At 37.5% G+C, this 27,017-nt stretch overlaps 1 protein-coding gene across 9 annotated transcripts in view; it reads right to left on the bottom strand.

Moving 5' to 3' along the window:
- Positions 1–27,017, bottom strand: part of LOC138713499 (golgin subfamily A member 6-like protein 24) — a 588,053-nt gene that overhangs the window by 42,216 nt on the left and 518,820 nt on the right. For 8 of the 9 annotated variants that reach the window (XM_069845729.1, XM_069845703.1, XM_069845710.1 and 5 more), the window contains 3 exons: positions 15,374–15,647; positions 15,012–15,074; positions 11,643–11,717 (listed from right to left, as the gene is read on the bottom strand). In XM_069845729.1, coding sequence (XP_069701830.1) covers positions 11,643–11,717; positions 15,012–15,074; positions 15,374–15,646 — 411 coding nt within the window. In that variant the 5' untranslated portion in view covers position 15,647. Of the gene's footprint in view, positions 1–11,642; positions 11,718–15,011; positions 15,075–15,373; positions 15,680–27,017 lie in introns of all 9 variants that reach the window. The other variant, XM_069845690.1, reaches the window with a different exon arrangement.

The following is a 27,017-nucleotide window of genomic DNA, read 5'->3' on the forward strand; positions in this document are numbered from 1 at the left end:
TTTGCTCCTTCATGAAGCGAATGGTAATAAATAATGACCCATGTTTGGAATTAAGATGAGGTAAAGCTTGTACGTAACATGTACAACAAGAGTTATTAACAGATGGAACTCCAATAATCACTTTATCGAATGAAGCTGATGACATAAGCCAAGTAGAAGACTAAAAAAAGGTTTATATAATTCCCTTTAAAATGAATCCTATAGATTCAAAATCCCCTATATGCACTTTCACAAATTAAAGGATTTTGACAGTCATCATCATCATCATCATCGACGCTACAGCCCAATTTGAGCCTCGGCCTCCCTTAGAACTCTCTTCCATGTATCTCTGTCCCTGGCAACCAACCACCATCCTTTAATTCCCACTTTCTTTAGATCCTCTAACACTCCATCCATCCATCGCAGTCTTGGTCGTCCTACACTCCTTTTTCCTTCAAATTTATTCCCCATAACTTTCTTGGGTATCTCATGATCTGCCATCCTTTGCACATGTCCTGCCCATCTTAATCTTGCTATTTTAATAACTGTAACCACATCAGGGGACTTATATAGTTGGTAAAGTTCAAAGTTGTACCTTATTCGCCATTCTCCTTTATCACATATTGGGCCATATATCTTCCTTAGAATTTTGGTTTCAAAGGATCTCAATCTTGACATATGAGTCTTTGAGAGGGTCCACATTTCACTGCCATATGTTAATACAGGTTTTACCAAAACATTATAAATATTGCATTTTGTTCCCCTTGTAAGAAGTCTTGACTTAAAGTGCCTCAATAATCCAAAATATGCTTTATTGGCATTTTGAATTCTTCTATCAATTTCTTCACTAATATCATTAGTGTCATTGATTAAGGAGCCCAGATATACAAAACTAGAGACCCTCTGAAATTTATATTGATTAATTTTTAAATGGTTTGTTGTTGTCAAGTCCCTTTTTTGTTTTTTACATCCAACAATCATGTACTTAGTCTTCTGTTCGTTAATTTTCAGCCCCATTTTTTGGGCTGCTGTTTCTAAAGCAGTAAATGTTCTCTTAACATTCTCCACAGATCGACAAATGATATCTATATCATCAGCATAGGCCAGTATTTGGGATGATTTGTAGAGTATTGTACTTCTAGTTTGTATATCTGCATCCCTTATCACTTTTTCAAGGGCAATATTAAATAAAAGACACGCTAATGAGTCGCCATGTCTTAGGCCCTTAGTTGTTTCAAATAAATCTGATAGTTCAGATTGGTTCTTTATTTGACACTGACTGTCATCCATGCATGTTTTAACTAGTCTCACCAGCTTCTTCGGAATGTTCAGCTCTACCATCGCCTTATAAAGCTCAGCTCTATTGATGCTGTCATATGCCGTTGAAAAATCAACAAACAAGTGATGAGTTTCAATATTTTGTTCATATGTTTTCTCAATAATTTGTCTTAAAGTAAAAATTTGATCAATTGTCGACTTTCCGCTTCTGAAGCCAGCTTGATATTTTCCTATGGTCCTTCCTGTGTATGGTAATAGCCTGTTGTGCAAGATTCTGGAGAATATCTTATAAGTGGTATTTAATAACGTTATTCCTCTATAATTAGAGCAAATCATCTGGTCTCCCTTCTTGTGTAATGGGCATATAACTCCAATTCTCCAATCATCAGGGATCATTTCTTGTGTCCATATGTCCTTAATTAATTTCTGTATGTCTTGTATTAATTCATTACTGCTACTCTGAAGGAGTTCTGATTGGATACTATCCATTCCTGGTGCTTTGTTTTTCTTTAATCCAATTATTACATCTCTTATCTCTTCTTCGGTGGGTTCATCAATATCATCATGATCATCATTCCTATAATCGTTATTATTTATAATACATTGTAGATCATTATGTTCCTTGTTTAAAAGTTCCTGAAAATGTTCGGTCCATCGTTTTGGAATTTCATTCCTTTTTGTTAAAATCATGGATTTTGACATTAACTGGTGGCAAATAGAGGGAATTTTCAACCTTAGAGTGAATTTTAACAAACGTTTTGCTTCGCATTTGATGTTTTTTTAAATTAAAACTACAAAAATCATTAGAATTCATTCTTAGCAAGCAATATGTGGGGGTAACTCAATTCTGAACAAAATGGTCTTTAGGGGGTTTTGAATCTAGAGGATTCAAATGATGTCTGAAGATGGAAGTGCTATTTGGAATTAAAATGTAGGCGTGGTTGGAGATGAAAGGGTGGAATAGCAAACTCAATCAGCAGTAGTTTTGAATTTCCCTTCCGAAATTAAGGGGTTAGGTACAGCTTGCAGCAATACAATTTTTGGAAATATTCAACATTTTTTCCTCCATTACTGTATCTTGTACAATAATGAAAATTGGTAAGCTTATGTGTAAAACACTGTCCTTCTGCTATATGAAAAAAATATTTTTATAATTAAAATATATATATATATATATATTTTTTTTTTCAAAATTCGAAATGTGCAGTTCACTGTGCAGTGATGAAGCGTTTCCGTCACAACTCATAAACTTGTTAAATTTTTATTGTTCTCTCTCTTTTATTTTATTGCTGAAACTCATGTTTACAATATCATGCTCTTTCAACTACATTACTTAATTAATAATATATATATTTTTTTTATTTTGCATTAGAAGAAAATACTGATATCTGACCATTTTGTAAAATGAATTTATTTTTATCAGACAATCTATCAAACATAGAGAAGTGATCTTGCATCATATTGTAGATATGACATGCATCAATACACACAAAAACTTTCATCAAAGAATGTTGGATAGTTTTTTAGTTATGTGGGAAAGCTTCATTACAGCACAGTGAAGTTAATTTTGAAAAAGAAAAATGAAAAATAATTTTTTTAAATCGTAAAAATATATATTTTTTTTTTTCATATAGCAGAAGGACAGTGTTTTATACTAATTTTCATTATTGTACAAGATACAGTAATGGAGGAAAAAAATGTTGAATATTTCCAAACTTTTACTGCTGTATGCTTACCTAACCCTTAAATCGACGTGTTTTTCCTCAAACTCTGGTCCCCTGCGCATCTAAAATTAGTCACGTTTGGAAGTTTTGAAATGAACATTCTGTATCTTCCAATTCAACGCTAGCGTTACGCCCGCTTCTCTATAAGTGGGGAGGGGATATGAACAGTTCCTGCAGCTTCGATTGGTCCGCCTGTGACTGTTTTTTACTAAACTTTAACTACTGCTTCACTTTCTCATCAGTCGCAGTGCAGAACCCAATTCTTCACAGTGATTGGTGTCTTGTGTCACAACTCTACCCAACCGCGGGGCACGCTGGACGAAACCAATCAGAAACGTGCACAGAGATGAGTGGGGTAGTAAGAGAGACCATTCAGAAGTAAGGGGTGTTGAAATATGCTTAGGCATAATAATGGAGAGATAAAGAGTTAATGTTATGTTTTATTTAACGACCCTCGCAACTGCAGAGGTTAAGCACATTTAAATGCCATCGACCTGGCCCGGGATCGAACCAGCAACCTTGGGCATAGAAGGCCAGCGCTATACCAACTCGCCAACCAGGTCGACGAGATAAAGAGTTAACCCCCTAAAATTCAGAGGGGTAAATATACACCGTCCTTGGAACCTCTTTTTAGTAGGTTATTTTACAACGCTTTATCAACATCTTAGGTTATTTAGCGTCTGAATGAGATCAAGGTGATAATGCCAGTGAAATGAGTCCGGGGTCCAGCATCGAAAATTTCCCATATTGGGTTGAGGAAAAACCTCGGAAAAAACCTCAACCAGGTAACTTTCTCCGACCGGGAATCGAACCCGAGCCCCTTGGTTTCACGGCCAGACACGCTAACCGTTACTCCACAGGTGTGGACCCTCTAGAATCTGTAGACTGACTGACTTACAAACGGCTTTCAGAGAACCCAGAGGTTCATTGCCGCCCTCACATAAGCCCACCATCGATCCCTATCCTGAGCAAGATTAATCCAGTCCATAGCATTATATCCCAACTCCCTCAAATCGATTTTAATATTATCCTCCCATCTATCATTACGTCTCGGATTGGCCTCGGTAGCGTAGTTGGTATAGTGCTGGCCTTCTATACTCGAGGTTGCGGGTTCGATTCTGGCCCAGGTCGATGGCATTTAAGTGTGTTTAAATGCAACAGGCTCATGTCAGTAGATTTACTAGCATGTAAAAGAACTTCTGCGGGAAAAAATTCCGGCACACCGGGGAAGCTGATATAACCTCTGCAGTTGCGAGCCTCGATAAATAAACCATTTTTTTTTTCTACGTCTCGATCTCCCCAAAGATATTTTTCTCCTCAGGTTCCCAACTAACATTCTTTATGGATTTCTCTATTCATTCATACGTGCTACATGCTCTGCCTATCTGAAGTCTAGATTTAATGTTCCTAATTATGTTAGGTGAAGATTACAATGCGTGGAATTCCAGCGTTGTGTAACTTTCTCCATTCTCCTGTAACTTCATCCATCTTGTCCTAAATAAAGGGTGCGTCAGAAAGAACGGATGGATTTCAAACAATCGATACGCAACGAGGAGAGAGATATAGTGAGGGGGACCACGACTGTTGGGTCAGCCAGAGAATGCAGTTTCAGTTGAGAACATGGTGTTGGTCTGGTGTACAACGTGCTTTCATCGTAGAGACATTTTTGAAAAATGAAGAGTCTGTGATCGCCACTCAGGACTCATTTCGACATCGGATGTCACGCTAGGATTCCAACTCGGAATATAATTTTCCGGTGGGTGGCTTCATTTCGTATCACAGGTTCAACATTAAAGAAGAAATCAACTGGACGAAATTCTATTGCACTGAGATTGTCCGAGGCTACGGTAAGATCTCGCGCCCTGCGACTTCTTTCTTTGGGACCATTTGAAGGCGTAAGTTTGTAAACATCGATCACATACACTGGACGAACTGAAGACAGCGATTCGTGAAGAAATCGCGGCAATCCCACCAGCTATGACTGTGAAAGCGATGGCGAACATCAGAAAACGCCTCGATGCCTGTATTGAAAGCCAAGGACATCATATGGATAATGTTGTTTTCCATAAATAAACTGCATGTATTGGTGAATATGTTGATAACAATAAATTTTTGATTTGATGAATCTTTACAATTTTCTTGCCATGTGAAATCCACCCGTTCTTTCTGACGCAGCCTGTATTTTCCTAAGCACCTTATTCTCAAACACCCTGTACTTGTCTCAAAGTGGGAGTCCAAGTTTCACAACCATACAGAACAACCGGTAATATAACTGTTTTATAAATTAAATTCAAACTCAGTTTTTTTCAAAGCAGACTCGATGACAAAAGCGTGACAAAAATTTGAAGGGGAAGAGCCGAAAATGGGCGTAATCTGTTAGGCACCACATACGCAAAGGGAAGGGAATGCGGTGAAAAGTAGGACTGTAGGACGGAGAAAGAAATGTCGAAAGCTGTAATCCTGCTTATTGAAAGAAGGAACTTTGTCCTTTCGCAGTGCAAGTGGAGTCGATAAAACTCGCTCGTGTGATGCCCGACGGCTAAGACAAGTAAGGCCGCCAGAAGAGACGCCGTGACTTCTAAATCTGCAAATTGAAAGGTTCTCTGTACTTTTGCATGCGAGTAGAGCCTAGTAACCTCACTCTTGCAACGGGTAGTATGCAACGCTGAGCCAGGGCATTTAACTCATGTCGAGAATTCATCTGTAGTAATGTCACGAGAGGTCTGAGATCTGCCGATAAATCCACGAGCGAAGCGAGTGGATTTATCTGGGAAATCTCAGACCTCGAGTGACATTTATTAGGACTATTTCGTGAATAAAATAAAAATTTAAATAATATATCCCTAAAATTCGATCACAAAATGTTAATAATTGTATGTTTACGAATACTTAACCTATTCAGACATTGTGAAGATGAAATAGATGAATATCGATTACTGCAATAAAGAAATTCGATGTTATTATTCAGTAATGCCAATTGCGAAAAGCGAAATACAGGTTTAACAATGTTAATTACATGTACTGCACTTTTCTCTTATTATTATAATATAAATACATTTTCATTATCTCCTGAAATCATGATTTAATTAAACATTTTATAATATAATTACAGTAACCTGATTAATACATTAATTAAATGAAGAATTGTTGAAAACGCAGTTATCTAATGTGAATGAAGGAATGTATTTTTTTCAGATAGCCTACAATGGACATGGAATTGGAAAATTACGGACACTTTATAGAGAGGGGCATGCAGGTCCGTGGCTCATTCCGACATTTGAGGGGCTCGGGCGTAAAACATGGTAACTGACATTTTAGATAAAAATGAGATATGTAGCGTATAATATCGTATTTTACATTCTGCGTCTAATGCAGTAGTTAGTTTTCCAACATCTCAACAAATGGCAGAAGTATACAGATTTTAGTAACTATACAAACTGATGCATGTATAAATGTTTGTCTAGTTATAACTTCAAAACAATAAAAGTCACTTACCATTTTTTACTCCCGAACCCCTCATTTGTCTTAGCAAAACCACGGAAATACCTTAGGCAGGATGAGTTGTCTCAATTTAAGAGACTAGCCAGTGGGTTCTTAGGTAAGGGTCGATTGAATTATGATTAATCATTAAACAAATCCTGCTTAACTAACGCCAGAATAAAGAATTCCAGACGTTCATACGAACCATGCGGGCTAAGGACCAGAGTCTGTGTCTTCATGAGAAAACAGCCGACAAAAATTGTCACATTTATCAGACCGTCAATCAGCAACTTACTAATTCAATATCGCCGTGTTGATTAGGCAACTTCTTCATCACATCTGTAGTGCGGGGGATTGCCTGAAGGCTGGATTTTCCCATTTGGCAAGCGACTTCTGAGGATCATACGAGAGTACAGCACAACAAATGACAGTCCAAAATAATGTGGACCGTGTTATGCGTTAATACATCAAGTGACTTCACAACTGTACAGTAAATGTTTTAGTAAATGTTTATATCCAAATTACGTCACTGCTTGTATTGATACAAAATTCTGCTTATCTATGAATATTGATTCATTTAATTTTCTGAACCAATTAAATAAGTTTTCCTGTCATTATACACACGCATTTTCTAAGTTTTGTAGACGCTGTATTCTATATCAACATATATTACAGAAATACAGAGACATGGCGTTTAGCCTGGTGATGCATAACAATCAATATTAGGAACTTGGGTACAATAGTAACAGATTTATGATTCATTTCCGACAAAAATTTAATGTATTTGATAACCTCTAAAGAGTATTACCGGTTGGTCTGTAGGATTGTAAAACTTTCACTTTGAGAGAGGAACAAAGGTTAAGGATGTTCGAGAATAAGGTGCTTAGGAAAATATTTGGGGCTAAAGGGATGAAGTTACAGGGAGAATGGAGAAAGTTACACAACACAGAACTGCACACATTGTATTCTTCACCTGACATAATTAGGAACATTAAATCCAGATGGGCAGGGCATGTACAGTTTGACAACTTCAAATGAAACCCCGTGAAACACGCCAACTTCTGGAATCTCTCTCTTTCTTTCTTCTCTCTCCCTCGCTCCTCGTCATTCAGTCACCAATCACCACGTAAATATCTGAGAGGGTGGTATGGGCATCGCGACCAATAGAAGAACCACTCTCCAGTATTACCACAATAACGGATTCTTCATTTTTGCCTCGACTGTCGGCTAGGAAGGTTCCATTATGCTAGCATTGCAGGCAACTAGTCAACCTTTTAATGCTTTTGTTAGCAGGTTTGACAAACTGTGAGTGGACCTGCAAGTACATAGTGCTCTCTCCCTTCCCCCCATGCATTCTCAATTGCTCCTCCCCAAGACAGCCAGCGCTCACGTACTAACTCGGTCAGGGTTTCAGTTCGATTTGTCAATCTATAATATGTATGGGTGAATACAGAAATGTACCTATAGAGTGTTAGTTGCGACACCTGAACGGAAAAGAACTTTCGAGATGCCGAGACGTAGAGGGGAGGATAATATTAAAATGGATTTGAGGGAGGTGGGATATGATGGTAGGTAGTGGATTAATCTTGCTCAGGATAGGGACTGATGGCGGGCTTATGTGAGGGCGGCAATGAACCTCCGGGTTTTGTAAATACATAAGTAATCGAACTCTTTGGTTAGGTAACACAGACCACTAGTTTCAGGAGTACCAAATTAGAAACTGGAAATTGAACTCGAAAATATAAATGCCTAAGCTAGATAGATCTACGTCTAAAGTAGGCCTAATATTTCGCGACTAGGTCTTAACTTGCTGCTGGACTAAATTTCTTGCAGACCGTCATTTTTCACTTCCAGATTCAGTCTCGTGTAATGTAGGGCCACACCGATTGAGGGGTACGTGAAAACAAAAAGTACAGAGGAAAACTAACGTCAGTACCACATACTGACGTCGGAACTGGAAGTGAATGCAAAGAATAACTCAGGCACATTTATGTCTGACGTTAAATATGTAGGCTATGTAGAGTCACTGAATGGCGAAAAATATGTCAGGGGTGTCCGATGCCCTCTGTACTAATTGTAGGCCTGATTGTAAATGTGTGATACCGTACTGAATGGTATAGCCTACAGGCGCGCGCCTATTTTTTGAACCTAGGTTAGATCTGTGTTTGTGGGCAAGTTTTCTTCTCATAGTCTATCTGAGATATGAATAAGTTACCTGTTTAATTTGACACTTATCTCTTTCCGTATAAGTATGGCGATCACAGCGTACATGACCGTAAACCCTGCTTAACTTTTTCAAGTTATCAGTGGCGTACTTTATTTTATTTTTTTTATTTTATTGGGTTATTTTACGACGCTGTATCAACATCTAGGTTACTTAGCGTCTGAGTGAGATGAAGGTGATAATGCCGGTGAAATGAGTCCGGGGTCCAGCACCGAAAGTTACCCAGCATTTGCTCGCGTACTTTATCAACGTATTAAGACAACTTTCTAGGCGTGAATGTCGAATTGGTTGAGGAACAGTGATGCCAACGGAAATGCTTTCGTTCACATAGATATTGGGAATAAATATAGGCATAAAAATGGCCGTAGTATTGATGTGCATGGTCCACACCTGTGGAGTAACGGTCAGCGCGTCTGGCCGCGAAACCAGGTGGCCCGGGTTCGAATCCCGGTCGGCGCAAGTTACCTGGTTGAGGTTTTTTCCGGGGTTTTCCCTCAACCCAATACGAGCAAATGCTGGGTAACTTTCGGTCCTGGACCCCGGACTCATTTTCACCGGCATTATCACCTTCATTTCATTGAGACGCTAAATAACCTAGATGCTGATACAGCGTCGTAAAATAACCCAATAAAATAAATAAAATTGATGTGCATGTGAGCAGCAGGAACAGTAGCGGCGGTCAGTGGCGTATCAAGATCATCGGACGGTGTGAGGCAACATACTGTGCTTGAAATAGTCCAGATGAGATGATGAAGGATCAGTGGCGTATCACAATAACACAATAACAAGAAACCTGTATGTTTTAAAACGAGAGTGACACCAACATGAACAATTTTCCAAATATTTTTATTTGAATATTTTGTACAGTAAGCAACTTAAACAATAATTACAAAGATAATGAGAAAGTGTCAGTGGCGTGGCAAGCTCCAACAACAACAAAGCCACACAACACGAGAGTAACGACAGCCTAGAGCAATGAAGTAACAGCATTACACGCAGAGCAGTGATGCCAACACAACACATTCCCGCTGGTTTCTGTGGTATAATGGCATTGCTGTCGTGTTGGCAGCACTGCGCCTGCTCAGCCCTGCAGCATGGCCGCCACTTCTGTCTTGCTGCTCTGACGCGCCAGGTCCAGGGCCGTCCGTCCCTGCTTATTCCTCGCCCCCCGTTCAGCGCCATGCTGCAACAGCAGCTGCACCACTGGTTGAGAAGAACCTCAGATGTCGATAACTGGACTAGAAACAGTGACGTGCAGCACGGCTTGGGCGGCACTGATTGATTATAAGAATCACGATATCTACGTAAATCCATGATTAAACTTTCTGTTTATTTAATCATAAAGTTCTGAAACGTTTCCAAATACGTTTTGTTAATTGTAATTCGCGTGATGGGCATATACAATGCACATACTGCTGGCAGTGCTGAATGCAGGTTAGCATGGAAGTTGCCATGACAACCCTCGTCATCATAACTTTTAACCAATGAGGGACGCCTCACGAGACTGCAGTAAATGTATATACCCCAAGCAGCCGGTAGCCTGCCGGGCTGTGCGAAGTCGAATGAGTGCAAAACGTGCTGTTTGTCTAGCGGTTGTTTGTACCGGCACTTTGTAGCTACATTGTGTACGTGTATATAAGTGGAATAGAAAGTTTTGATTATGTCTGGTGATAATAATAATTTAATTCAGCAACAAAAGCTAAATACAGTAATTTAACTAAAGCAATGCGGGATCGTGATGTTGCTATTGCACATACACGCACTCGCGACTTTCGGAACTGTGCATATTGAAACTGAGCCAAGTGACCAAACACAACAAAGTATTATTTATTCTACATAATGAAAAGGTAACATGCAATAAAGACATTCTGAAAACGCTTAATAACGCCGTTTGTTTACTTGCAAAACTGGAACTTTGATTTAGAGGAAATGGTAAGTCGAAAATGTCCAACAACCGCGGTAATTATTTACAACTTTTGGACTACACCGCCCAGTACGACCCTCTTCTAAGGAGACATCTACAGTATTCAAAGGTGTATCAAATCGTATTCAAAATGATTTATTTGAATCTATTGCCAGTGCACTTAATAAGGAAATTAAACAGCAATTACAGAAATCTGATTTTTTTGCCATATTAGCTGATGAGACAACTGACCTCTCGAAAAAAACACATTTTTCTCGCACTTATCGATATACAATTGAAGGAAGGATGGTAGAGCGGTTTGTTTGCCTCCGTGATGTGAGTGAGGACAAAACAGCGGCAGCACATTCTGATCTTATTTTTAAGAAATTTTCAACACTTTTCGAACTGCAGTAAGAAACTTGTTGGAAGTGCAGTGATGGCCTCTTCGTTACTTGGTGTCAAGCTAACATTAAGGAGTTTTTTCCATTAATTTTGTTCACTGCTATGCACACTGTTTTAATTTAGCTTCAAGTATTCCTGAATGCCATATATTTTTTGCTACTCTCTCTGGCCTTGCAGCGTTTTCTTCCAAATCATCAAAATATCTTGATGAATTTCTAGGTCGACGATTACCACATGTTTTCCCAACAAGATGGAATAACTCGTCACGGCTTACCAATACTTAGAGTAGTCTTTTATAATAGTATTTTTAATTTTAGGCAGTAGTTGCAGTAGGCCTAATCTTATAGATTTTGTAAAAAAGAATTGGTACCAAATACCAACGTAATGTTATAACTATTTTAATCAAATATAAATAGTAAGAACGAAAAGAAAACTTGACTACGCGGCTGCTTGGGTAATCTGGTGGGCACCGCACGTCACTGACTAGAAACATGATTACTATGATGATGATGATGATGATTTTATAATAATAATAATAATAATAATAATAATAATAACTATTATTGTTTTGATCACTATTAAAATCTGCAATGATTGAGTGGAGCTCATAAACTCCCTCGTATCTGTAACCATGGTAACAGCTCACACTTACTTCTTCCAGCTGGCGCCTCATCTCCCGCCCAGCCTCCAGTTCTTGTCTCAGCTTCCCCAGCTGATCCTGGTAACTCTGTAATATAAACAATTCTGGATTAGAGAAAGCTCAGCTGGTTAGGTGATAGTCTAAGTTGAAGCAACAGGTTTCATGAAGAAATCAAGCTTATGTCCCGGTATGGAGCATCAGGAAATGAGACAACAGCTACCAACGTATAATGTTTGGATAGAGATTTTCAAGTAAAACCTCCCATCCTGCTCATGGTTTTCCTCAAAGAGTTTAAGAAATGCTATGTGCCCTCAAATTAATTGCACAACTGCAGGAAGATAATCTTCATCTTCATGAAGTTTTAAGAAATGGGCCATAGATCGAATACACACCAGAACAGACTGTAATTTGTATTTTCATGATAAGCCCTAAAAGAAATAGGCCTTTGGTCATCTAGACCAGTATCCATCAAACTTTATGCTGCCCATTTTTGGCGAGACCTCTGTTTACAACCACCCTCTTCTACTACCGCGTAGGTCTATGTTTCTACCTCATAAAATACAAATCCATATGAAATCGGAAAAAGATATGCTTTTACTGAAAATCAGTCGACAGCAGCCACCTTCTAATGTACAGTACCTACAAGATGAGAAATCGGAGAGTGCAAACCTACTTTCCAATTTATTCCATTTTGCTTCTTAGACATGCCTTCCTTAATGATATATCTTTCAAAGACTTCGAAGTCTAGTTTGCCAGGCCAAGATGTTAACATAATAACAGCCCAAGCTAGAACCAGCAGATTTGCAAGGAAACTCGATTTCTGATTGACATCACTTCACAAAAAGGAATTTGATCAATTCTAGTGCTTTAAATGAGCCATTGAGAGGTAAAGTGGTACAACGCGAATTTATGAAATGCTCGGAAATTTAAAGTTTGGATTTGGTTGCATTTAAAAATCGTCGTTAATTTTTTCACCAAATTCTCCTCAAATACAACTTAAATGTATGTTAATAAGGCATTGTTTGATTTATTTCATAATCCATCCCTCTGCTCTTTACATGACAACCCAAGGCATCGCGACCCATACTTTGAGAACCACTGGTCTAGACCTGCCCGCCCTGATATGTAATCCACATTTTCATGATTAGCTTTCTCCTCATCTAATCGACTCTAAGCTAGTCACTGTCCTTGGACTCCTGTCACTTAAGTGAGTTACATGTTGCTGCTTTTAATGTTGGACACGTTCAACTTGTCATCGAGTGTATTTTAGTCAATGGGAATTCAAATAAGAAGCTAGTGAAATAAATAAGGACCTTCATTAGAAAATTTTCCCGGCAAATTGACTGGCGAATAAGGAAGCTTGTTCAAAGCAAATACAAGCAGCACCATATAAATCACACCTTCTCACTGTCCTCGGCCTCCTGTCACTTAACTATCGCCATTTTCGTCTTTCAGATATTGCCAGTACGGTTACTGTCACTACATTGTGATATATAATGGAGTACCCATATTTATCATTCAATTAAGTGCCTTGTCACGAAGTATTAGGGGCTGCAAGACAATAAACACCTTTAAGAACAGCTTAAAAGATAACCTTATTAGCATTTCACTCCAATCTTACTGATTTAAACTATCACTGACTATATTGTTACTTCTTTCTTTTAGACATCATCCTGATTGTGCTGTATTTTCAAAATTGTCTCATAATAATCTCTTTCTATTATCTAATATTATTTGAAATATATTAACATTCTATGTATTTTAGCTTAATTCTGCTACACAGTTTATTTCAGTGTTTAATTAATAGTTCATAGTATTTTGTTGTTTAATTCGTAAATAACTCTTGTATACACGTAACTCTCATCTAAATCAAATTGTTGAATTCTTTGTAAGTTCATGCATAAGTATATACTCTTTCTGCTGGTTGAGTGGAAGAGAAGGCCTTACGGCCTTAACTGTGCCAGCTAAAATAAATCATTATTATTATTATTATTATTATTATTATTATTATTATCATCAGTGCGGTTTTCAGCGTAATAGATCGACTATTGATCAGATTTTTTGTATTCGACAGATAATGGAGAAAAAATGGGAGTATAAGGGTACAGTACATCAGTTATTCATAGATTTCAAAAAGGCGTATGACTCGGTTAAGAGGGAAGTATTATATGATATTCTTATTGAATTTGGTATTCCCATGAAACTAGTTCGATTAATTAAAATGTGTCTCAGTGAAACATACAGCAGAGTCCGTATAGGTCAGTTTCTATCTGATGCTTTTCCAATTCACTGCGGGCTAAAGCAGGGAGATGCACTATCACCTTTACTTTTTAACTTCGCTCTAGAATATGCCATTACGAAAGTTCAGGATAACAGGCAGGGTTTGGAATTGAACGGGTTATATCAGCTTCTTGTCTATGCGGATGACGTGAATATGTTAGGAGAAAATACACAAACAATTAGGGAAAACACGGAAATTTTACTTGAAGCAAGTAGAGCGATCGGTTTGGAAGTAAATCCCGAAAAGACAAAGTATATGATTATGTCTCGTGACCAGAATATTGTACGAAATGGAAATATAAAAATTGGAGATTTATCCTTCGAAGAGGTGGAAAAATTCAAATATCTTGGAGCAACAGTAACAAATATAAATGACACTCGGGAGGAAATTAAACGCAGAATAAATATGGGAAATGTGTGTTATTATTCGGTTGAGAAGCTCTTATCATCCAGTCTGCTGTCCAAAAATCTGAAAGTTAGAATTTATAAAACAGTTATATTACCGGTTCTTCTGTATGGTTGTGAAACTTGGACTCTCACTCTGAGAGAGGAACATAGGTTCAGGGTGTTTGAGAATAAAGTGCTTAGGAAAATATTTGGGGCTAAGCGGGATGAAGTTACAGGAGAATGGAGAAAGTTACACAACACAGAACTGCACGAATTGTATTCTTCACCTGACATAATTAGGAACATTAAATCCAGACGTTTGAGATGGGCAGGGCATGTAGCACGTATGGGCGAATCCAGAAATGCATATAGAGTGTTAGTTGGGAGACCGGAGGTAAAAAGACCTTTAGGGAGGCCGAGACGTAGATGGGAGGATAATATTAAAATGGATTTGAGGGAGGTGGGGTATGATGATAGAGACTGGATTAATCTTGCACAGGATAGGGACCACTGGCAGGCTTATGTGAGGGCGGCAATGAACCTTCGGGTTCCTTAAAAGCCATTTGTAAGTAAGTATTATTATTATTTGAACACACCTTAGCATCTGCGTGTCTGCCTATTTTAAATTTTTTTGTGCTTACTGCCCCAAACTTTAATGTACCTTCAACTGTCCAATTACTGTGTCTGTAACCATGGTAACAGCTCATCACATACCTTTTCCTGCTGCAGCCGCAACCGCTGCTCTCCTTCATATTTCTGCCTCAGTTCTACTTTCTCCTGTAACCACAAAGGAATCAGGTTCAGACGTAGCTCAGTCAGTAAGGTGGCAGTACAATGAGAAAAAAGAATAACTCACAACCAACAACTGAATGTATTGTACTAAACAACACGACATTTCTAATTCTATCTTTCGCATTTTGTACATGGCTTCAAATTAGTCTTAAATATTTGTCAATTTCCCTCGTCACCCATTTTGTGAATGCCGATACAAGCAAATATTTCTGTGGAGTAAAGCCTGTGACCCAATCAAAGTTGTTCACCAGTAACTGTAAATATGGCAACAGCGGAACTCTTACCCTTTCCGATTCTTCTTTCACCGTTTCCAGTTCAGCCTGTGTTTCTCTTAATTCCCTCTCTCTCAGCTTCAATTTCTCCTTCAGCTCCTCTATGTTGTTGCTGCTCCCTAATTTTTCCTCTTCCTTCCTTGCCTCCAGGCCATGCAGGGACCGCGAGTCCAACCTCTCCTTGAGGACCCTCACCTCCTCTATGAGAGGAAGCAGCAGTCTAACCTGTCCCTCCAGGGTCTTCACTCGCTGCTTGAGGTCAGGAAGAGGGTTGGGTTTTGCCATCCTGCACACCAGAAAACAAGAAAACAGTGAAACCTAAAAAAAAAAAAACTAATCAGAAGTCACTAGTGACCTTCTTCCGTTAACACATACTTCAATGATCTTACAGAAACTGCAATGAATGAGTGGCAATGCAGCTTTCAAGGTCATTTCTGTCCATCAAGTACTTCGCTTTGCGCAAATACGTTACCAAGTCCGTTAAAATTCGTTTCAAAATATGGACTAGAATAATAATACAGCTTCACTGACTGACTAATATCGTACAAGTGGGGCAGACTAGATACTTTCCACTTTCAGATAAATCACTTCTAGGTTACTTTAATGTTTGTTACTGATTTTCTTTTGTTTGCAATTCAGTATATTGCAACTCTCTACATGCCAAGATTGTCTTGATATGTAGACAGTTGCAACAAATTTACAAGTTCATGACCGCGGAAAACAACAGTTGCTCATTTACACATGTTGGAATCTCAGCAGTGTTAGAACAATACCATAATCAGCTCGGCCTGACGTTGCTAGCATGTTACTTGTAATCTAAGAATTTGCAGACATTGTTAATAAATATATAAAACCTAATGGTTGTAAGACTCACAGTTTTTAAGATCAATTTCGTCACTTTTGGACTTTTTTCGTTTTTAGGTTAGTTTTTTCAATTTTGAATTGAATTTTATTTTGTAGTTCACTTGCCGTCCTCATTTACAGCAAAGGCAGGATGGAATATATATTTCATGGAAGAGCAATTCAAGATGGACAGTAAGCTTGAATCCTTGAAGAGTCCCAAAGCTTTAGAGCAGGCATGTCAGAAATCAGACTCTAAATGTGCAGTTATGTGCGCGGATCGCCGGTCTGTGCAGGTTGGATCAATCAAGTGTTGCTCTTACCCGTTCTTAGCTGGAGGGGTGTACAATAATCTATTCCGCGCTTCTAGGGTTGGATTAAATAGACATTTGGACATTATAAACATTGTTAGCGGTACGAAAAAACACAGTTATTATCAGTGTCTATATTTGACAATTGTAATACAAGAAACTTTAGGCTTACTCAGTTATACTTGACAAAGTAGTGGTTTGTAAGGCATAATTTATTAATATGATTTTTATACAGTATTTGAAGAAAAAAAATTGCAGTAATTTCGAAACAACAAGAAACGAACAAATATTTCATTTTACGTAGTAGGTACTAATTATTTTAAAGTAATAGACCCTACTCTTTCATTGTTCGTCAAGCATTATTATTTACTGTGACCACTGGTACACAAATGTTGAAGAAAATATTATACTCCCAATTAATTACATTCAGTAGGACATTGTGAAGTTTTTACACTGAAATCATTTCTTTGCTGTATGTCAATATAAATTAATATTAATATTAATAAATATAAATTAAGCTTAGAATTTAAATTCACATATAGTTTATTTGAAAACGTTGAGAGCAAGTATCGAAAAGTTGGGAGCATTAGTTAAAGAAATTAAAAGTGTAGTTCACAAGCTGTGATGTGACGATATTCTCTTTATGTCAGATTTAAAGATTTATTAATAAAAGTATATTGAATTAATATTGTGACGTGAGATGGAAAATTTGCCATTATATATTTTTCCAGAAAATTTTTCCGCCTTGCAAATAGTTGTTTTCTTCTCTTCTTACAACCTCAAGAGTCTCACATGTATTCCTCACTATATTCTCATCACTTACCAGTTTATGAAATGAAAGTCGTAAGTCGTCTAACCTTTGATGGCTGTGTTAGTACAGACTCCAAAACAACGCCACTGTCAAGTACGTTTTGCCGTGAGAGTACTGATTAAGAAATACGCGCTGGCAATATCATATTTTGAGAACTTTACTAATCAGATCTAAATTGTCACCTCACGACACTATTACCTCGACATAGGCTGATGAAAGCCTTTCATTTTAAAATAATTATTATTGTTGGCTGAGGAAAACATTATAACAATTGTGTTATATGATTCGTAATTTCTCTGTGAACTCCTCACTTTATTTATCATAACTCATTCACAGACACAGCCAAATCAGCACCCATACTGAAAATGAGTTACTGAAACAAAAGCTGCTGCAGATATTGTATAGCCCTGTCGCGTTCCCCTCCACGGTGATTCACTCCCTCCAAGTAGGGGAATAGAGAGTCCGCATCGCACAGAGACAGTTGCACAATGTGCAGGGTTTTGACATGCCTGCTTTAGAGAGAGAAAGCTACAGAAACCAATCAGCTGTTCCTTACTTAACAAATAGGTGAGCAGACATAATATGCATCATAGAATGTCCAATGCACAAAAGTGTCCACACCATATAGTGCTGCACTATATCGTCCAACCCAAAAGGTCCACTGCCGGAAACGTCCACAAGGCAACTAGTCCATACCAAAATGTCCACGTACGAGTAGTAATGCAATTCCAGTATGATTCTGTGACCAAGGAAACTACTGCAGCAGTAGACAAAATAACATAAAGACAGCAAATGCAGGAACTATTAGCCATGTCATTCATTCCTCTTCCAGACAGACAAGCCACATTTGACGTTCTGTATGTGGACATCCATGAGGATGTTCTCGAGCTGGAGATTAGGGCCTACATGAAACATATTTATGTAAGGAGTAGACTGCGCAAGGGAGATGAAGAGCTGTAGCTCCTACATTTGCACTGGAGGAATGGAATGTTTGTTAATCAACTTTCCATGACCACCATCGGACGAAGAGCAGGTAGTTGAAGGGTTTCATTCGAGGTTTCAGAGGATGGTATCTGCCCACCATGTTAGTATTTGGTGATTTTCGACACATGAGACAAGAACAAAATGAAATTGAATGTCAGATACTGCAAATACAGGCTGGTCATGTGAATGTCAGATGCCCAATAAACAAGAAATACGAAATAAATCAACGAAGGGTGCTAGGAATAGTACGATCTTACCAGCAATATAAGCACCAGGGGAATGTGAAGCTTAACCTTAGAGCAGTATCATACCACCTAAAATGAATGAATGAATGAATGAATGAATGAATGAATGTGAATGTATATATTTGTCTTCAAGCAATATACCTTTTGGTGAGGCGGCACTTCACATTAGTATACAGTGTCGTCTCCCCGTTTTACACACCTCTCGTACAAGTCAATTGGGACCATCGAGATAGATACTATAGAGAGGACAAAGACCTCAGAAAGTTGAAGACAATTGAACATTGGTCCGCCATGTTTCGGTTAGTCAAAACAAAGGGCGTGGCTCGGATGTTGTAGGAAATGACTGTGATGAAGTTAGTATTATTGTGAATTGAGTTACATATTAAGACTATGTTAATAAGTAAAAAGTAAAATACACACAAAACTTTACGTTTTATAACAGCTGTAGGCCTATGTTTTATTAGTTTCACCTAAACATAGCCCAGATATTAAATGACAAGCTATACTCGATGCAACCAAAGCAAAGCACCTAAAGACGGATGAATTTAATCAGCAGAAGAAAAATAAATAATTTTTTGACTTCGTCACAAATTTAATTACCTTACAGCTAATCTAACCTAATATAAAATTATGTAATTCAGTGCTCACCAGGAGATTTCAAGAGAGACGACGTATGTAACTAATAGGAGTAAAATATAGGAAAGGTAGTGGCGAAAATTAAAAAAAATATAAGTTATTGAGAAAAATTAATTTGAAATTGGAATTAACACAGAGAACTTTTGAAAACTGCAATTATTAAAATTACAAATAACCTCTTAGCATGCAACATAATAATTAAAGAATGACACTGATAGAAAGTTCATGATCATAACTCACCACATTTATTGAAACGAGAAGATACTTACGATTAACATTGTTATCAGAAACAACAGGAGCCACAGCTAGGTACGCCTCTTTTCGCGTGATGGAGACATCATGTAGTCTAACATAATTTGAAACAAATATTGTCGCGTGATGGAGACATCATGTAGTCTAATATAATTTGAAACAAATATTGTCGCGTGATGGAGACATCATGTAGTCTAATATAATTTGAAACAAATATTGTCGCGTGATGGAGACATCATGTAGTCTAATATAATTTGAAACAAATATTGTCGCGTGATGGAGACATCATGTAGTCTAATATAATTTGAAACAAATATTGTCGCGTGATGGAGACATCATGTAGTCTAATATAATTTGAAACAAATATTGTCGCGTTTTTGGAGACATCGTGTAGTCTAATATAATTTGAAATAAATATTGTCGCATGATGGAGACATCGTGTAGTCTAATATAATTTGAAACAAACATTGATCTCACACGTGTCTCGCAACTAGGCAGAGGCTTTTGCAGAATAAAACTGTTCTTACATTATTTTGAACAATAATGACAAATTGTGTGTGATGCAAGTGCTAACTTTCCTCTTTGTTAACAAAAAGAGCCCTACGCATTAATAAAAAGAAAATTGGAGTAGGTCCTATAAACACAATAAATACTAAACTCTTGATGGTACAAACTTATTAATACAGATATTTCGCTTATGCTCAGTCTGTCTTATCTTATAATTCTCTGCGGCAATGGTACCTGTATTGAGAGGGTTTAATTATCCAGCAACGAATATTATGGTTTACGGTACATTTCATTTAAATCCGAGGGAATGAGACATTTTTGGAAATTTTAAAGTCTTAATTATTACTTTTTCATTTATAAATCAGCTTTTTACAAAACCTATAGCGAAATGTTTAAATTAAATATTGATGTATCTGAAAAATATAATACATGTACCAACTCGTTGCAGTGTACCTTTGATAAGCACTCCTTGCGGAGGCTGGCGGTACTATAGACCGCCATGTTTTGTAGGGAACGATCCATAGTACTGTTGGCCTCCGCAGGGAGCGCTTATCAGAGGTCTTCAGCCTCTCTATAGTATCTAACTCGTTGATTGGGACATTACTTATTTTTAATTTATAATTGCAATTCTTCCACTAGTCTTTTCTTGTCTTTCATCAATTCTTCCTCTGCTTTACTCGTAACCCATCATTATACCAAAAATACTGTAAAACCCCCCCCCCCCTTACTCTACATCTCTAATTATTTGCACTTTTCACTACTCCCTTTTCCACATAGCTACTTTTTAAGTCTGTTTTCTTCTTTCACGATTTATTTCCCCTCCACACCATTTCCTCAAGTCACACTGTTTTTTCACCTTGTTTTCCCCTCTTCCTTCATCACTGCTCCCTGAACTATCTCCTACTTGCGTTACTCTACTTCTCGTCAGCCTCGATTTACATCTTAGTTCCTTCATCTGCTTCGGAATTGCTCCCATCTGATGTCCACTATTTCCATTCGCTTGCATTGAGGTCTTGTACTGCTGAGCTTGCTGAATACCAGTTCGCGTCACTCCTGTTTCTTCTTCAGTTGACGTCACTGCCTGCTTTCCGGAAATTTTCGCTGAGTTTGATACATTTACAATTGACTCGTGTACACTCACCACACTTGTGTCACTAACCTCGCCTTTAGATACAATATTCTTGATTTTTACTTTCAAAAATTTTCTGTTCCTTTCCTTTTCTTCTGAGTCTACAATCAGTTCCTTTAACGTTACTAAGCACTCCTCTACACTAAAAACCAAATTGTTTATCTTAATTTTGTCCTTGATGAGTTTCACGAATTGTCCATTTTTTCGTGCTGCTTTAAGAAAAGGGATTAAAACTCGTCTTCTACTTCTCACTTCGTAGCTCCAGTCATCTCTATTCTCTATGTTCCCTAGCATCCTCCTATTCTTCATAATCCTCTCCTTCGAAACCACACTCTTAAATTGTACTAATATTGGCCTAACTTGTTCTGTATTTTGTATTTGCTTCTTTCCTACTCTAAATGCATCCTGTACTTGTCCATCGCTCACGTCCATACCAAAGCACTCCCAACACACTCCTAATATCTTCTGGTATGTATCGATACTCTGTTCTCTATCTTTTTCTTCTATCCTGAAAAATAACAAGTTTTTCCTCCACTTTTCCACCTCAAATTGATCCCATTTGCTTTTCAGAATTTCGTTTTCCAGTTGAATTTCTTCCATCCTCTTCCTTAGCTCTGTCATGCTCTCCTTCATTTCCATTAGGTCTTGTTTCACTGCACTGTCCTCCATTTCACTATTATGCACACTTATTCACCGGTTTAACACACGTCAACGCCTCTACTACACGTTACTATCCCCTGACTTGCACAAAGTGAACCGACTTCCTCTGCAACTTGCTTAAGACTGATACCACCTAAAATGAAACATTACAGTTCCTCTTGAGCAGAAATTTTAACTTTATGAAATCGTGTAAATTCTCTAACTTCTCACTTACTGAATGATGTGATTTTCTTAACGTTATCAAATCCTGTAAATTCTGTGACTCCTCATTCACTTGCAAACATTTAATAGCCATTTTCATTAACAAATTTGTGCCGCAACCGCTATTAAAATAATTTAATTTTCTAATGATTTTATGTTAATATCGAATTGGTTCAAAAGATGGACTTTGATGGACATTCTTGTGTGGACATTTTGGCATAAGGAAATTGGACATATTTTTAGTACATTTTTGTCTCTGGACCTGTATTTAGTGTGGACATTTTTATCACTGGACCTAATATTGACTGGACATTAATGTAATGGACATTCTACGATGGACATTATTACCTGCAAGCAACAAATACAATACACAACCTTCATAAGTTTTAGGATCTTCCAGGATTCAGTCAGATGTGATACTAAATTCTGTACAGATAACGATACTTCTCATTCCATTATGACTTTTATTTCCGCACAGTCAGTAATGTTAACACAAACTGCAGCAAATCACAGTAACTCATCAGAATTTTTCAAAGAATTGTGCGATGTTCTAGATTCATTGGATATTCCTCTCTGGAAACTAAATAACACAAAACTGACGGTAATTGTGCAATGCAACAGTGGACAATCAATTCTTAGTAATTCATATGTCATCTTCATCATAATCCATAACATAGCCCGGTTGTTCATGGTACAGCGAGCTGTACTTGTACAAAAGCACAGCAATTCGGCTACCCAATCATTCACACAACAGAAGTGATAACCACAACAAACCTCAGGCTGCAGTGCAAAAGAGAGAGAGAGTAAGAGAGAGAGAGAGAGAGAGAGAAAAGATATTAACTTAAGAATAAATTATATTCTGCAGTGCTGCGAATGCAATGCAAAATGAGACGGCAAATTGAAATACAGTGTAATTTTATGTTATTTTCTATTTAGTATGTGTTAGTAAAATATGTGTTATATCTGAGAATATTGGCAACTTACACTAGCCAACTATAAAATATCGGTAGGTGCCATTTGCTAAATCTACATTGTTTTCCATGGCGCTATATAGAATTCGGTCTTTTTTAACGTTTGAAAGTTACACCTAGTAAGTTGCCATTTTTTTTTTGCTTCATTGGCTTCTGTGAGATGTATATAGCGACAAACACGTGGTTTTAGTTTGCAGCCATAAATACGTTCATTATAAAAATAGTTCGACACTTACCTGTATATTCTAATGCACTGTCTAGTTTTCCCCCTCCTATTTCTTACAAATGTAACAATCAAGAGGTCCAGGATACAACAATACGAAAAATGACCACTTTCCTAGTAATTCGTCCTGGACCCCTCGCATATTATATTAGTAACTATAACAAGAGAGGAGGAGGGCTAAAACAGTGCATTACAATAGGATACAAATAGGGAAATAAGCATAAGAAACGAATTTTATGTTGAAAGTAGTCTATTTTTTGCTGCAAACTAAAACCACGTGTTTATCACTATATAAACATCTCACAAAAGTTAATGAAAGAAAAAAAATGTACCTTCTTTGATGCAGCTTAGGTTTTTTTTTTTTTTTTTTGAGAAATCAACGCAGAAATATTTATTCAGAAAGTTTCGCGTTTACCCATTGACGCAGCCACGGAGAGGGGCGGAGGGTTAATGAAGCTTTTGTTTTTCTATTCATGGTTATTATTGACGGTATTATACAACCAGTTATAAAGAATGCAATTTACAGGTTAAACCATTTCGCATGAATGATTGGAAATTATGAACTATTGAACAGTTCTTGGCTTTGTTGTGTGTATTAGCAATATCCGGTCATGAAAATCAAATAGGCCTTAGGTAGATTCATTCACAGTATAGGCTGTAAACGGCCGTGATTTAAGCAGTGTCGTGTTCTTGCAAGCATGTGTCTCATTTTAGCACCCTCTACACTGTCCTTAATTAAAATCCTGGCTGTGCCACTGCCTTTAACGTTACAATGCAAGTAATTGTTAAATATTATTTCGTAGACTTCAATCTTATAATGCAAGAAATATTTTGTCTGAAAACGGCAACAATCGTTAATATTAAGATCGACCAAATACTTACTTGGAAGGTTGGGAAGACACGAAGTACAGTAACTACTAAAACAAAATTGTTTAATAAATTATTTCTATCTCACAACAATCCACGTATTATTGGAAAACACAAGCGACTAATAAAATGTCACAAGATAATAAAACACTAATTCCATTTGAGAATGAATAACATATACTTCGACTTCACTAAAATTGCCACGTACACAGAAAACTTAGATACAATGCTGCCAACGCTAATAATGTAAAGGAATTTCGATAAAGATGAAATGGAAGAAAACTAGTTAAGTGGAAAGACTGAAACGTGATTATTTTTCTTTAATCAAAAGTGCATGACATTAAAAAGTTACAGGCGACGCTATTAGTGATAATATTTTAGATCTATTATTCACTGGTCTTATATTGGCAATCCACATTGACTAATAAATAGATGCACATCGGCTTTTTTTCTTCCACGAGATGGCGAACTCACACACCACATCGTTTAATAATTTCGAGGGAAAAATTGTTCCGGGACCGGGTATCGAACCTGGGACCCTTGGTTAAACGTACCAATGCTCTACCAACTGAGCTACCCGGGAACTCTAACAGACACCGATCCAATTCTTCCCTCTATATCCACAGACCTTAAAGTGGGCTGACAACCGTCAAGCAACCAACATTGAGTGCACAGTAACTCTGTGTGATGTAAATTGTGGTTTTCTGTTAACGAACAGTGACGTATATTATGCAAATCAAGCTTTCAGGTATAACTCCCTGTAAAGTTGATTTGAATAATTTCGAGGGAAAAATTGTTCTGGGACCAGGTATCAAACCCGGGACTTTTGGTTAAACGTACCAACGCTCTACCAACTGAACTACCTGGGAACTATACCAGACACTGATCCAATTTTCCCCTCTATATCCACAGAACTCAAAATGGGCTGACAACCGTCAAGCAACCAACAATGAGTGCACAATAACTCTGTGTGACTTAAATTGTGGTTTTCTGTTAACGGTTGCTTGACGGTTGTCAGCCCACTTTGAGGTCTGTGGATATAGAGGGAAGAACTGGATCGGTGTCTGGTAGAGTTCCCGGGTAGCTCCGTTGGTTGAGCATTGGTACATTTAACGAAAGGTCCCGGGTTCGATACCCGGCCCCAGAACAATTTTTCCCTCGAAATTATTAAAATCAACTTTACAGGGAGTTATACCTGAAAGCTTGATTTGCACATCGTTTAATGTTTTTGTACTAGATGGCAGGACATTTCCTTGAATCAGAGACAACTGCTGCCAAAGTGGCTAAATATCCAGATTCACAAAAAAATCGGTTTTCTATCGGTCTCAAAGAGCATAATAGGACAAAAACAAGATACTAAAAAAAGAAAGAAAAAATAATAGGACAAAAATAAAATAATGCAAGAGAAACAAAATAATAAACAACTAAATACAGTAATAAAAACCGAACTGAAATAATAAAGACCGACAGAAAATAGTAGAAGCCGAAATAAAATGAAGAAGATTGTAATTAAAAACTAAATGTAATATTAAAAACGATATACAGTGAAACCTCTCATTTACGGACATCGAAGGGACGTAACAATCTGTCCGCATCTGGGAGGTGTCCTTTATTGGGAGGGAGGCTCCCCAATCTAACAGTCATCATCATCAATAGCTATCAGGGTTTAGGCCATTTGGCCTGTTCCGTCTCAGATGAAAAGCTGGTCTCTCCATCGCTTCTTCAGGCATCCACGATCTCGATATCCAAGGGGTCTGTAATTTAATAATCTCCTGGGTAGTCTATCATTTGGCATCCGTAGAACATGCTCATGCCAGTTGCTCCGATACTTGTGGATTGTCTCTGTAATGGCTGCGATATTTAATTCTTGTCGGATGTCTTCATTATATATTTTATGGTCAGAGAGAGTGTAGCCTGCTAGCGGTCTTAGTAATCTCATCTCAGCTGCTTCTATTCTTTTCAGTTGACTAGTTGTTAGAGTCCAAGTTTCTGATCCATATAGCAAAGTTGGAATGGCCATTGTTTTGTAGAATTTCAAAATTGTGTCTTGCCGGACCTTCTTAAACAGTGTATTTCTAATTGTTCTTAGCAGCTGTTAAAATTTGGCTAATTTATTATCTATATCTCGAGAATGAATATAGGAGAGATTACAGCGAAGGTAAGTAAAAGCATTTACTTGCTCTACTCCAGAGTTATTGATAACTATTTTAGTTCTTATAGAATTTTTACCAATAAAGGCCATGGTTTTTGTTTTGTGTATAGAAATTTCTAAATTGTACTCTTTTGCTTTTTGCAAATCTAACAGTAAATTTATAATATGCATTATGTATCCCTTCACACTTTAAATCAAATGTATTACTGTAGTTCAATTCTACAGTAAATACAGTATACTGTACTACAGTAAATTATTTGCAACTTTGAACTACAGTAGATAAGACCGAAAAAGGAAAATATAGTACTGTGCCATGCAATTTTATTCCAGGTCTACAGTTATGCAGTACTGTAATTTACAGTTTTCAACTTAACCTTTACGTTCAGGTGCCATGTCTCTCGAAACAGAACAATTGATTGAAGTGAAGAGAATAATTCTACTAACCCTATCATGTGTCGCGGAAGCCTTGAACCCATCAGACAGGTTAAATTTCATGACTTTGTTTATCCATCCACTTCCAGCTAACAAGGGGTAGCCAACTGGGCTAGTGGTAGCCTACGAGACCCTTCTTTCATTTCAAGGAATTTCTGTACAATTCTCAAAACTAAATTTTCCATTTTTGTAACACATTAGGTTTTCAAATACAAGTTCTGTCTGCAGTCAGGAGGTAAAGCAAGCTTTAGGACTGTGAAACAGCTGTCCATGTCCGTGTCTGAGAGTGTCCGTAAACGAGAGTTAAATTTATCATTATTTCTATATTATTTCAGTTGGGACATAAAAATCTGTCCGTATATGAGGAGTGTCCGTATCTTGGGGGTGTCCGTAAAGAGAGGTTTCACTGTAATATAATAGAAATGTAATATAATA

This window comes from Periplaneta americana, chromosome 2 (assembly GCF_040183065.1).
Source record: "Periplaneta americana isolate PAMFEO1 chromosome 2, P.americana_PAMFEO1_priV1, whole genome shotgun sequence".
In the NCBI taxonomy this organism is placed as follows: domain Eukaryota; kingdom Metazoa; phylum Arthropoda; class Insecta; order Blattodea; family Blattidae; genus Periplaneta; species Periplaneta americana.